A 13717-nucleotide genomic window follows, 5' to 3' on the forward strand; every position below is an offset into this window, starting at 1 on the left:
TAGTTGCCCTCGTGAGACTGAGCGAAGCCCAGCTCTCAGTCCAAAATTAAAATACGTGGACCGGCAGGGAATCGAACTCGGAGCCTCTAGGTAAAAGGAAGCCATATTATCCTTACACCGTGACACCGGTAATAATAACATAATGCTGATGCTTTGGTCAAAGCACTACGCTCTACACGAGAGTCCCAGGTTCCAATCTCGTTGAATTGAAATCGGATTTTCAACCAGGCCAGCCTGTGATGCAATAAGGAAATCCGATCTGAAATGAGTCTAAATGCTCCCCCAATCTGATATAAATGTGGGAAAGAAGATCTGAATAATATCTATATATTAAAAGAGTTTACTGAAAAACAGCTCTTGGCAAATTCGTCCGTCTGTTCTACTGGACCGATTTGTTTCGTTTTTATTTTATTCTCTCCAGAATTACCCGCCGGTGTATCATGAGACAAAGTACGACGTTCAGCAAACTCTGAGTAGTCATAAAGTCAAATCATTAAATGACCACTCCAGTAATTGCAGGCGAAGGCTTACCCTAACCCGCAATACACGTTTTACTTAGCAGGTTGCTAAGCGACTAACACATTCATTACTATTCTGATATTTGTGATTTTCATCCTAAGTAAGGTCATTGCATGCAGCCATGTTTGGTTCCTACCTGTCAAGCTCGAGAATGTTCGCTTCCTCTGATCACGGAAGATTACTATTCCCTGCTAGATACTCTTTAAGTCTCTAACCTTTCTCAGCTTCCAAATATATTCAACACATGGCAGAGCGTTGCTAATAATTTACATGCCTCTTACAAGTTAGAGAAATATGTCTACGTACAAACAGACCCTCATCACGACATACACCTTAGATATTATCTGAGAACACCTATCAAGGGAAAACCTACTTATACTAGAAAAAGTGCAAATGTTCTCTGCATGGAAAAAAAAAAATACCATTTCCTTCTAAGACACAATGCCATGCTTTACATCAAGAGCTGCAGGATAAAAAAAGCGGTTATATGGATAAATTTTTGCCAGAGGGCTTGATGACATCAGAATGTATGAATTCTGACTACGAATTGCGGCATACAATACCGCACTTCTTATTAAACGTTCATAAAACGATTGGAAAGGGCGGGAAAGAAATATTACTACGACAGGCATATCAAGGAGAGTTATCTCACCTATTCATAACGAAAGGTGCGAATCAGCATGCGTCCTCCACTTTCGTGTGGCTATTTCTATCATGGGGTATTCTTTGTAATGCATATTATTTGAGGAGGGCGGGCAGCATCTGCCGTGTACGGTAAATTACGTGTTATTGTTGTGGATGATAGTGTTGTGTGTGATGTGTGAGTTGCAGAGGTCTTGGGGAATGCACAAACATTAATTCCCCGAACCAATGGAATTTGCCATTGAAGTATTAAAGTCCTACGACCCGGCCGTGGAATGAACCCGGAGCCTCATGAACCGAAAACCAAGGATCCGGGATTAAGAAGTTAAGAATCTTGAGTATCATGTCTTTCCTAAAGAATCAAGATATGGGAAAGTACTTTCTGCTTTGCACTTCAGCGACAATAATAAAAGGATGGCGAAAGAGGAGTAACGGTCTGTATTTTACAGATGAATGTAATTTTTAATTATTATTATTATTAAAAAATACATTGCAAATGGGAAATATCCCGATGGCAATGGTCACTTACAGTAGTGTAATAATAAAGTAAAGTTAACATAATTACAAAAAACAAAAAACAAACAAACAAACAAAAAATAACAAAAGCACAACAAGCAAATCCATGGAAAGAAAATATTACAAGAATTACTACTAGTTGAACATTCTCAATCCAGCATCATCATATACAAATTCACGCACAACTTAAGTATTTCCAGTGCTTAACACTATGGCTTACAATTTTAACCGACTATATTTAATAATCTGGTTAGTAGCAATTTAATCCTGAATTTAGTCCAATCATTCGATGTCGCAACATTGCAATTATTCTATAATGAAATTAAATATCACATGGCTTTTGTTAACATTTAAGGGCACGTGGTCATGAATAGGACCAAATTTACGACATCTGTACTGTTATTTTGAAAAAAGAATGCCGCCATTAACAATAATAAATATTATCTACATATATTTATACGAATTCAGGAATAAATTAAGACTGTAAATACAACACAAACGTAAATACAGTTCCCCACAATACTGATGTCTCTTTAGGTGTACATAGCATGTGAATTCGATTAATGTATACAATTTTTCATATTCATTTATGATCATATTGTGACGTAAATCTCTATACATTTTAACGCAGCTTATAAATGTTACTATTTCTAAAAATTATAATTACATTGTTAAAATACACATTTAATTCTATTTTAATTATTAACCAGTGAAGTATTAAAGTTCAGTCTCTGTGATGTAGTGGTTAGTGATGATTAGCTGACACCTCCGGATGCCCGGGTTCCAGGGTTCACTCAGCCTCGGGTGGTCAACTGAGTAGAGGGGGTTCGATTCCCTCCTTAGCCATGCTCGAAATGGTTTTCCATAGTTCCCCACATCTCCTCCAGGCAAATACCGGGATGGTATCTAACTTAAGGCCACGGCCGCTTCCTACCCTCTTCCTTGTCTATCCCTTCCAACCTTCCCATCGCCCCCCCCCCATGTAAAGCATAGCAGGTGTGGTGGCCTGTGCGAGATACTGGTCTTCCTTCCCATCGGTATCCCCCGACCCAAAGTCTCACGCTGCAGGACATTTCCCCTGAGTCCGACGGTAAAACCAACCCTGGAGGGTAAGCTGATTACGAAAGAATTATTAAATATTTATGAAATACACAAATTCTAGTATTTCATATACATTTTTAATGTATAGTAAAACTCTGGAGGTAGCAATGTCAATACCTTAGTATGAGTGTGTATCTATGTAATGTTTCAAAAAGAACTGAAAGAATTAAACTTTTTTAATTGCTCAAAAATGTAATCCAATGAACTGTAATTCATTGGAATTGGTGCGGCTTTGACTTCTCGTCCTAAGATGTGTCATTTTTATCTTTAATATTAAAGCATATACAGTGAGAAATATGAAGGTAGTTAAAGTATAATTTCACACTGCACTCACATCCACGTGCCTTGAATGTTTATTATAATAGTTTTCAGTAAAATCTTAAATATTCCGGTTGGTTACCTGGAGGAAAGTGTTAGAAAATTACTCTTTATTTTGTTTTAAATGAATGTATGCCCACTTACATTCTTCCCTCTCATCATAAATACAAATCCTATCTGAGTGCAACATTTAGCCGTACAGTGCTTCACTTGCTGTCACGTGCTACTATATAGCCTTTTCAATAACATAGTGTGCCTTGAGGCTACAGTTGGCGCTCTGTCCTGCTGCAGATATCGACCCAAGCGACCCCGAGGCGCAGAAGGCGGCGACGAAGATCCAGGCCGTATTCCGGGGCCACCAGACGCGCAAGAGCATGAAGAGCGGAGACAACCAAGAGGAGGAACAGCTCGACCTGGACCAGTTCGACCCCAACGACAAAGGTAGGGAGCTCTTACATCTTTCGTAACAATATCTAGGACTAATTATCTAACAATGATTTCCGACAGTAAAATTTTATTTAGTGCTCTGAACATGCATTGTCATGTCTTATGGCTGATTGTGAATTTTTTATTATTATTATTATTATTATTATTATTATTATTATTATTATTATTATTATTATTATTATTATTATTAGTTTGTTTGCTTGTTTGTTTGTCCCACTCCTGTTCCGGGATCGGGTATGAGGTGAGATTAATCTGTCGTACCGGGTTTTTATGACCGGATGTCCTTCCTGACGTCAACTTCATCAGAGGAGTTACTGAGATGAAATGAATGACGTGATATTTGACATTAGGAGGAAAGAGGGTGAAACCCTGTGCCGGCACATAGACTGCTCCTGTCGAAAAGCACCATCCCCATCCGACGGACGAATTACCATCAACATCGTCACATGCCCTCACTCCGTATAAGCATTGTGGAGAGGTTTATTTGAATTTAATCCAGGCTTTTGACACGCAAACTAGTGATTAAAAATTGTATATCACCACCTCTCCAACCCCTTTTTTCGACCAACGGGACACGAACTGGTTAACCACGGTTTCAGAGCGTTTAGACGTCAACGCCTTAAAGGACATGGCCACCAGGCGGGAGATCCTATTATTATTATTATTATTATTATTATTATTATTATTATTATTATTATTATTATTATTATTATTATTATTATTATTATTATTATTATTATTATTATTATTTATTAATTTATTTTCCCACTTTCGTGGTAATGATATTCAAGCAATTGTATATACTTTAGGAAATTAAAGCACTATGAACATTAATTTACACTACATTCTTACGCAGAATTTGAACCCATAAATTTCCGAACAATTCCAGTCGTGGCCTTCTGCATGGTTTTATACATGTTGGTGTTGACATCCAACTAGTTCAGTCCTTCCACCAGAGTTCTACGTATTGCATCTGTATTCGAAAGGATGATCGGTACAATGATCACCTCTTCCTTGTGCCATAGTTTTTAGTATGATCCACCCGTGGTGTATACTAGTTGATTTTCAAGGTATACTTATCATAGAAATTCTCAGTGCTGTTTCCTTCTCTAACACAACTATATCTGGTCTGTTGCGGATAGTCGACTTGTCTGTGATTATTATTATTATTATTATTATTATTATTATTATTATTATTATTATTATTATTATTATTATTATTATTATTATTATTAAAAGCCTCCGTGGCTCAGTCAGCAGCGCGTCGGCCTCTCACCGCTGGATACCGTGGTTCAAATCCCGGTCACTCCATGTGAGATTTGTGCTGGACAAAGCGGAGGCGGGACAGGTTTTTCTCCTGGTACTCCGGTTTTCCCTGTCGTCTTTCATTCCAGCAAGACTCTCCAATATCATTTCATAGCATTTATCACTCATTAATATAAATCACCTTGGGAGTGGCGACCCCTTTGTAATAATAGCCTATATGTTTCATTCATTACATCCCTGACCCGGCCAGTGACTGGAAAACAGGTTGTAGGTTTTCATTTTCATTTTCATTTTCATTATTATTATTATTATTATTATTATTATTATTATTATTATTATTATTATTATTATTATTATCTGCATCCTTGATTGAATGCTCAGCGTAGTGTCCTTCCATTCAGAATGTCTCGGGCTCGATTCTCGGTCAGGCTGGGAATTTTACCCGCGTCCAGTTAACTCCGCTGTCGAAGAGTGTGGGCGTGTTTTTGGTGCTGGTGATTTTTGTTTTAAAGAGACGTGTAAATGAGTAACCATCCCCTCAAATTATTTGTGTTTGTCTCAATAAACATCACTTCATTCACGAACAATATACTAGACCATCAATAACCGCGGTGCCGCACAACAGTTAATACATCCCTCCACATAGGTTTGACGCAAGAAGGACATCGGGCATAAAATAAATGGGCATATAATTATTATTCTCCTTCTTTCTCCGTTAGGGTCTGCTAGCAACCACGTGACAATTTCAATGCTTCATCCTATCCTTTTTGAACCGTCTCAGACATCAAACTGTTATCGGATTCTGTTGCTGTAGACGTGCTACAATCAACGTTACAAAACATCAATCAGTCAATCAATCAATGAATCACTACTGATCTGCTTTTTCTTAAATGATCGCAAAGTAATTGGAAAATTATTGAACATTTCCGTTGATAAGTTATTGCAATCCCTAACTCCCCTTCCTATAAATGAATATTTGACCCAATTTGTCCTCTTGAATTCCAACTTTATCTTCATATTGTGATCTTTTCTACTTTTAAAGACACCACTCAGACTTATTCGTGTACTGATGTCCTTCCACGTCATCTCTCCACTGAAAGCTCGGAATATACCACGTAATCGAGCAGCTCGTCTCCCTTCTCCCAAATCTTGCCAGCCCAAACTTTGCAACATTTTTGTAACGCTACTCTTTTTTCGGAAATCACCCAGAACAAATCGAGCTGCTTTTCTTTGGATTTTTTTTCCAGTTCTTGAATCAATTAGATAAAAAGAATGAAAAATCACTTATATAAGAAATTCAATATCGTAAAAATCGAAATTCTCCTTTGATTGTACAGTTGTCCACCTCAAATATTTTTTGATCCGTTAAAGATAATACACATGCTGATTTCAAATTCTTAAATTGTATTAAGGGGCTCAGTTTGCCTCTCCAACACGTACGCAACTGTCGAGGAACCGGTAGCAAATGTGTTTGAATGTTGTAAAGTGTTTTAGCAGACAAAGTAGGGGACCCCATACCATGAAAAACGTACAATTAAGCAGTTTCCTGAAATGTGCCGAAAGTGGGAGGTCTAAAGAGAACGGAAAGGTTTCAAATTGTGTGTCCTGTATAGCTCTATCAAAATAAATAAAAAAGAATTTCAAAAATTACGTTTGGTCTAAATGCATTTCCGGAAAAAAGCCCAAAATCACTTGTTTCTTAGATATTTCCTTTTTTCACTGAAGTCCTAGCCAAATTTACTTAAGGGTAATGTGTTCCTCGGTTTAATACCCTCAGGCGTCCGACTCGTTGGCTGAATGGTCAGCGTACTGGCCTTCTGTTCAGAGGGTCCCGGGTTCGATTCCCGGCCGGGTCGTGGATTTTAACCTTAACTAGTTAATTTCAATGGCTCGGGGGCTGGGTGTGTGTGTGGCGTATTCAACATTAGAAATCATCCTAGGTATGGCCCTCATCTTCACAGACATGTTGGTCACCTAAGAGGCAGTCTAATAGAAAAAGACCTGCACCAGGTCTCTCCGGAGGCCATACGCCATTATTTATACCCTCAGGCGTTTTCAGAATTTTACAAAATGTCCACATCGAATGGAGTTATAAGGGCGTAAGTGAAACTCTGAATTGACTCACATTAGCGCTCTTAGTGCTAATTTAATCTAATCGACCGGATAACGATGATTCTTTAGGAATAAATAACGAATATAATCTCATACTTCATTATATTTTATTTACCAAAACTTCGTAGCTCATATTCCCGGGATGTTTTCAACTATGCGTTGCTTGTCTGACGGGCCAGAACTGTGGATATTTGTTTCTTAATAGGAATTTACTAATTTCACGCAATAGAACAACAAAGAATCTAGCGGTAAGTTCAGTTATGTGCTTATTTTTCAAATCTTACTCGTAAGTTTGAAGATATTTAAGGGTTTCGCATGTGAAGGCATTAGACAGAAAGTGGTGCTCCACTCGCTCCGATGTAGAGGGCTTGCTGATAAACACATAAAACTCAGCAATGCTTTTAGCAACTGTGCAATTCCTGCGCGATGCAAGTCGTTAAAATGGGGAGAATGAAACAATGCTGATAAAAATGTCACAACTATATTGTGTAAACAACTGTGTATGCTAGCGTAGTTTATTCTCAACTCGACCTCTGCGATGATATAATAGCAAGGAGATATGTCTGGGAAGGAAGTAACGGTGACATTCCTCACAACAGTTAAGGAAATCCGCAGAACCTCAGTTCCTGAACAGCCTGTGAATAAAAAGGGGCCGCTATTAGGAACGTAATTTGCCCCGCAGTTGTTTCGTTTCCTATTTGAACTATTTTTTGTGTTATTGTCATCGGTACGAAATTTCACAACGCACAACTTTAGTATCATCTAGTTCAGGGCCTCTCAAACGCCCAAAATCTCACGCGTGCAGATAGAGGCGCAAGAGCTCCGTGCACTGTGCATCGCTGCCCCTCGGCATGGCTCGGATCAACGCTTCGTCTATGGGCTACTCGGCTAAGCTCGGCTCAACTCGCCTATGCTCGACTCAAGTCAGCTTGGATTTGGAGCGCTACGGCGCAAGTGGGGCAGAGGGAGACAGGCGGAGCGAGCGAGACAGGCGTGAGGAAAGAGAGAGTAAGCGCTATTGCTCCAAATCGAGGAGTGGGGGGTCTGCACTCTGGTCAACCAAGCGAAGTCGTCTCTTGCACCGTGCACAGTGCATGCACCACGCGCATGCACCACGCGCATGCACGCTGAGAGGCTCTGATCTAGTTGATAGATGAAATTAGACCTGAAATGGTGAAGTATAGTGGGAAGGCAGGGATGAAATGGCTTCATAGAGTAGTAAAATTAGCGTGGAGTGTTGGTAAGGTACCTTCATATTGGACAAAAGCAGTAATTGCACCTATCTATAAGCTAGGGAACAGGAAGGATTGCAACAACTATCGAGGTATCTCATTCATTAGTATACCAGGCAAAGTATTCACTGGCATCTTGGAAGGGAGGGTGCGATCAGTCGTTGAGAGGAAGTTGGATGAAAACCAGTGTGGTTTCAGACCAAAGAGAGGCTGTCAGGATCAGATTTTCAGTATGCGCCAGATAATTGAAAAATGCTACGAAAGGAATAGGTAGTTGTGTTTATGTTTCGTAGATCTAGAGAAAGCATATGACAGGGTACAGAGGGAAAAGATGTTCGCTATACTGGGGTACTATGGAATTAAAGGTAGATTATTAAAATCAAAGGCATTTATGTTGACAATTGTGCTTCAGTCAGAATTCCGGTTCAGGATACTTACAGGGGTTAGACAAGGCTGTAATCTTTCACCTTTGCTGTTCATAGTTTACATGGATCATCTGCTGAAAAGTATAAAATGGCAGGGAGGGATTCAGTTAGGTGGAAATGTAGTAAGCAGTCTGGCCTATGCTGACGACTTGGTCTTAATGGCAGATTGTGCCGAAAGCCTGCAGTGTAATATCTTGGAACTTGAAAATAGGTGCAATGAGTATGGGATGAAAATTAGCCTCTCGAAGACTAAATTGATGTCAGTAGGTAAGAAATTCAACATAATTGAATGTCAGATTGGTGATACAAAGCTAGAACAGGTCCATTATTTCAAGTATTATGTTGCGTGTTCTCTCAGGATGGTAATATAGTAAGTGAGATTGAATCAAGGTGTCGTAAAGCTAATGCAGTGAGCTCGCAGTTGCGATCAACAGTATTCTGTAAGAAGGAAGTCAGCTCCCAGACGAAACTATCTTTACATCGGTCTGTTTTCAGACCAACTTTGCTTTACGGGAGCGAAAGCTGGGTGGACTCAGGATATCTTATTCATAAATTAGAAGTAACAGACATGAAAGTAGCAAGAATGATTGCTGGTGCAAATATGTGGAAACAATGGCAGGAGGGTACTCGGAATGAGAAGATAAAGGCTAATTTAGGAATGAACTCGATGGATGAAGCTGTACGCATAAACCGGCTTCGGTGGTGGGGTCATGTGAGGCGAATGGAGGAGGATAGGTTACCTAGGAGAATAATGGACTCTGCTATGGAGGGTAAGAGAAGTAGAGGTAGACCAAGGCGACGATGGTTAGACTCAGTTTCTAACGATTTAAAGATAAGAGATATAGAACTAAATGAGGCCACAGCACTAGTTGCAAATCGAGAATTATTGCGACGTTCAGTAAATTTACAAAGGCTTGCAGACTGAACGCTGAAAGGCATAACAGTCTGTAATGATAATGTATGTATGTATGTATGTATGTATGTATGTATGTATGTATGTATGTATGTATGTATGTATGTATGTATGTATCTTCAACTAAACATAGCGTAACCATTGCCAACAGCATGACCTTAGAATGTGCAAAGGAAGAAGTTATACAACCTTTGGAAAAGCGTTTCAGGTGTAACTTTCCATATACGAGTTACCGTAAGTTCGTCGCGTAGTGAGCGTGGCCATTTTGTAGCGCGAAGTGCATCAGCATAGACGTTTTGTGTTGTTTCTATTTAAGTTGTTTTTACTTTTTAAAAGGATTCGGCGCAAAAATTAAAAATTAAACCCAAGAAGGAAAAAGAGAAAAATAAACTGGCATGTGCATATAGATTACTGCAAATTGGGAAACCAACACGTCATACTTATATCCTGATCGAAGTAACGTCCACAAGGCGTTTTGTAAACGTTCAGTGTTTCTCGTGGAGGATTCTTAGACGTGACGAGACACAACAAAGGCGAAGACCAATAAAGATGAGTGAAATCTATTTTTCTATGTTATTAATTCAACAAGTGTATTCTTGATGAAAAGAGACGTAAACTGGCAACACAATGCTTTTAGAAAATGTTACCGTCTTTGTCGTTTTAAAATTAAAGCTAAAAATATAACTGTCCCCCAAAATTTTGGAATGTCCCCCGTTATTGACTGCCGTGTCCCTCATTCCTTCCCTCAGCAGTTGGTCTCCCTAAGGACCATCCTCACAACAGCTTAAAAAGTCCGCAGAACAGCATGTGAAGGAAAGAGGGTGACCAGCAAAATACATGCCAACATAATCCACGAACTAGCCAGAGAAAATCAAGAGAGAAATGTTCCAACTTATAAAATTGAGCAAAATAATACGATTAATTATACCTACAAGCAGTATTTTATTTTATATACCTACATATTTCATTTCATTTTTCTTTATTTATCTCAGTCATTTCATAAGATAACAATTCACGGTAAATTCAATTAAGCAGAGGTAATAATAATAATAATAATAATAATAATAATAATAATAATAATAATAATAATAATAATAATAATAATAATAATAATAATAATAATAATAATAATAATAATAATAATAATAATAATAATAATGGGGAATGGCCTCCGGAGGGGCCTGGTGTGGGTCTCTTTCTCGTAGACGGCCTATTAGGCGACGTGCATGTCTGTGAAGATGAGGGCCCTATCTGGGATGATTTCTAGTGCTGAATACGCCACACACATCCACCCCACCCTGAGCCTTTGTAATTAAGCAATGAAGGTTAAAATCCCCGACCTGGCCGGGAATCCAACCCGGGACCCTCTGTACCAAAGGACAGCACGCTTACCATTTAGCCACGGATCCGGACTTAAAATAGGTGGTTAAGTTATACATATTTAGAAATCGCAGCACTCAAAAAAGTGTTTGTTTTAGCCACACAGTTTTTTCTGGACCCGGTCACAATTAACTCAAAATTTCTCAATTATCAGTAACAAAATCATCAATATTTTTTTCTAGTTCGCTGTAATATTATAATTTATCTAGTGTTTTCTATAGTTATGATCGAGAACAATCAAACTGAACTTCACTCGTCCCTGTAAGATACGTTCACGCCAAGTAAAACCACTCCGTGCTCGACATTTTGACCACCAAATCAGATGTTAATTATGTGGCCATTTTCTGATGACGTCCTGTTCATTACGTCAACGATAGAGATCAAGTCTTATGCTTTCATCCTTTTACTTAAAAGTAATCTACAAACCATTTCCGTCTATGCAATACTTTATGAGCTGTAGCTTCAAGTATTTCATGAAAAGCGGTACATCGATTTTTCTCCTAAGACCCAAAAACCCAAATTTGAGAGTTGTTTTACGTCAGACTTACAACTCTCACGAGCACATGACAGGATGAGCACAATGGCAGGTCACTGTGGGAAAAGGAGACAAGGAGAATCTCCACATTTTCAAACGCAGATTGGCTTTCTCCTAATCAGTCCCCAGTAAATTTATTTCTACTTCCCAGCTCATTAGACTTGAGCTAAATTACCTGACTGTTCTTTTAGATTTCACTCCGTCCCTGAAGAGGTGCGGCGGGTTTTATAGAGGGCGACGCCCTCTCTCTGGTCAGAGAATTTTAGCGGTCATTTGAGGTGCGGAGAAGGGTTAGATGGGTAGCGGACGTGGCTTGTAAAAGGAAATGTCCTGGCATTCCCGTTAGTGAGGACAATGAAAATCCATGGAAAACCATTCTCAGGACAGCCAACGGTGGGACAAGCCCTCCACCTTCCGAATGCAGAGCTGTAGAGCCGATGACCTGACACTACCTTCCCCCCTTGACTTTGGATGAAAATTACGAGTTCGTAGGTTGTTTTAATCTTCATTCTAATTATCCTGATAACTTTTACTATCATATCACCAGAGAATGCAAGCCTGAAGCTGTGGCAGTAGAGGACCCCTCATCTCTGTAGACGGAGGCCAGCAGCTGAGTAGTTACCACCTGGACATAATGAAAGCTGGCTGATGTGGAAGTCGCTGATCAAGCTATGATCAGGAGTGGGATAAAAGAAATAGGGGTTTTAGCACAAGTGATACAAGATGTCAATGAGGACAAGAACATAAAATAAATCGACATTGATCTGCATTTATGGCATTCGCTCAGGTAGCAGATTCCCTATCTTTTGTTTTCATAGCCTTTTCTTAAATGATTACAAAGAATTTTGAAATATATTGAACATCTCCTTTGGTACATTCCAATCCGTAATTCCCTTCCTTAAACGAATAATTTCCCCAATTTTTTTCTCTTTAATTCCAACTTTATTTTCATATTGTGAGCTTTCCTACTTTTACAAACGCCACTCAAATATATTCGTCTACTAATGTCATTCCAAGCTATCCCTCCACTGACAGTTCTGAACACACCACTTAGTCGAGCAGCTCGTCTCTTTTCTCCCAAGTCTTCCCAGCCCAAACTTTGCAACATATTCGTAACGCTACCCTCTTGTTGAAATCATCCAGAACAAATCTAGCTGGTTTTCTTTGAATTATTTCCAGTTCTCTAATCAAGTAACAATGGTGAGGGTCTCATACACCGGAACGATACTCTATTTGGGGCGGTCTTACCAGAGACTTGTATGCCTATTCCTATACATCCTTACTACAACACCTAAATACCCCCATAATCATGTGCACAGATATCTACCCTTCACGTACAGTCCCATTTATATGGTTACCCCATTGAAGATCATTTCTTATATTAATACTTACGGTAGGTACTTACAGTGATATCTACAAGGAGCTTTAACCTCATCAACGCAGTAATTAAAACTGAGAGGACTCTTTCTATTAGTGAAACTTACAACCTGACTTTCAACCACCTTTATCATCGAACTATTACCTGCTGTCCATCTCACAGCACTGTAGAGATATTTTTGCAGTTGTTCCCAATTTTGTAACTTATTTATTACTCTATACAGAATAACATCACCCGCAAAAAGCCTTATCTCTAATTCCACTTCTTTACTCATATCATTTATATATGTATATGAAAACCTAAATGTCCAATAATACTTTCTTGAGGAATTCCTCTCTTAATGATTACAGATCAGATAAAGCTTCACCTGCTTTATCCTCTCAGTTCTATTTTCTAGAATTATAGCTATCCATTCAGTCAATCTTTCGTCCAGTCCAATAGCCCTCATTTTTGACAATAGTCTCCCATGATCTACCTTATCAAATGCTATAGATAGGTCAATCGCTATACTGTCCATTTGACCTCCTGCATCCAAGAACTAACCACGAGCCGCATGATTCGGTGCCCTCTATGTCCATTATCTTGCACAAATGATGATCTCCTACAAGCCACACCGAATAGTTTTGCAAAATACAGGGCATGTCTAATATGATCTCACATATTATGTTTTGTGTACTTCAAACGGACGTGTACATTAACTGTAAATTTGCATGTTTCCGACTCGAGTATAATAATAATTATTGGATGGCGTTTTCCTTACACCTATATGTTTGTTAACGAGTTCGGTAATCTCTGCAAAGTGATATGGGAAAGTATCAGGTTATAAATCTTTAGAAAAGACAGAATTCATGTGTTTCCTTCCCGTTATTCACAGTGTAGGGCACTATCTACCATCTGACGCAAATGGTATGTACTAACAGGAACGCGTCATGA

At 39.0% G+C, this 13717-nt stretch overlaps 1 protein-coding gene across 1 annotated transcript in view; it reads left to right on the forward strand.

Moving 5' to 3' along the window:
* igl (igloo) overlaps positions 1 to 13717 on the forward strand; it is a 631915-nt gene that overhangs the window by 210295 nt on the left and 407903 nt on the right. The window contains exon 2 of the mRNA XM_067155150.2: positions 3388 to 3537. Within this exon, the coding sequence (XP_067011251.1) occupies positions 3388 to 3537 (150 nt within the window). The remainder of the gene's footprint in view (positions 1 to 3387; positions 3538 to 13717) is intronic.

This window comes from Anabrus simplex, chromosome 1 (genome assembly GCF_040414725.1).
Source record: "Anabrus simplex isolate iqAnaSimp1 chromosome 1, ASM4041472v1, whole genome shotgun sequence".
NCBI lineage: Eukaryota > Metazoa > Arthropoda > Insecta > Orthoptera > Tettigoniidae > Anabrus > Anabrus simplex.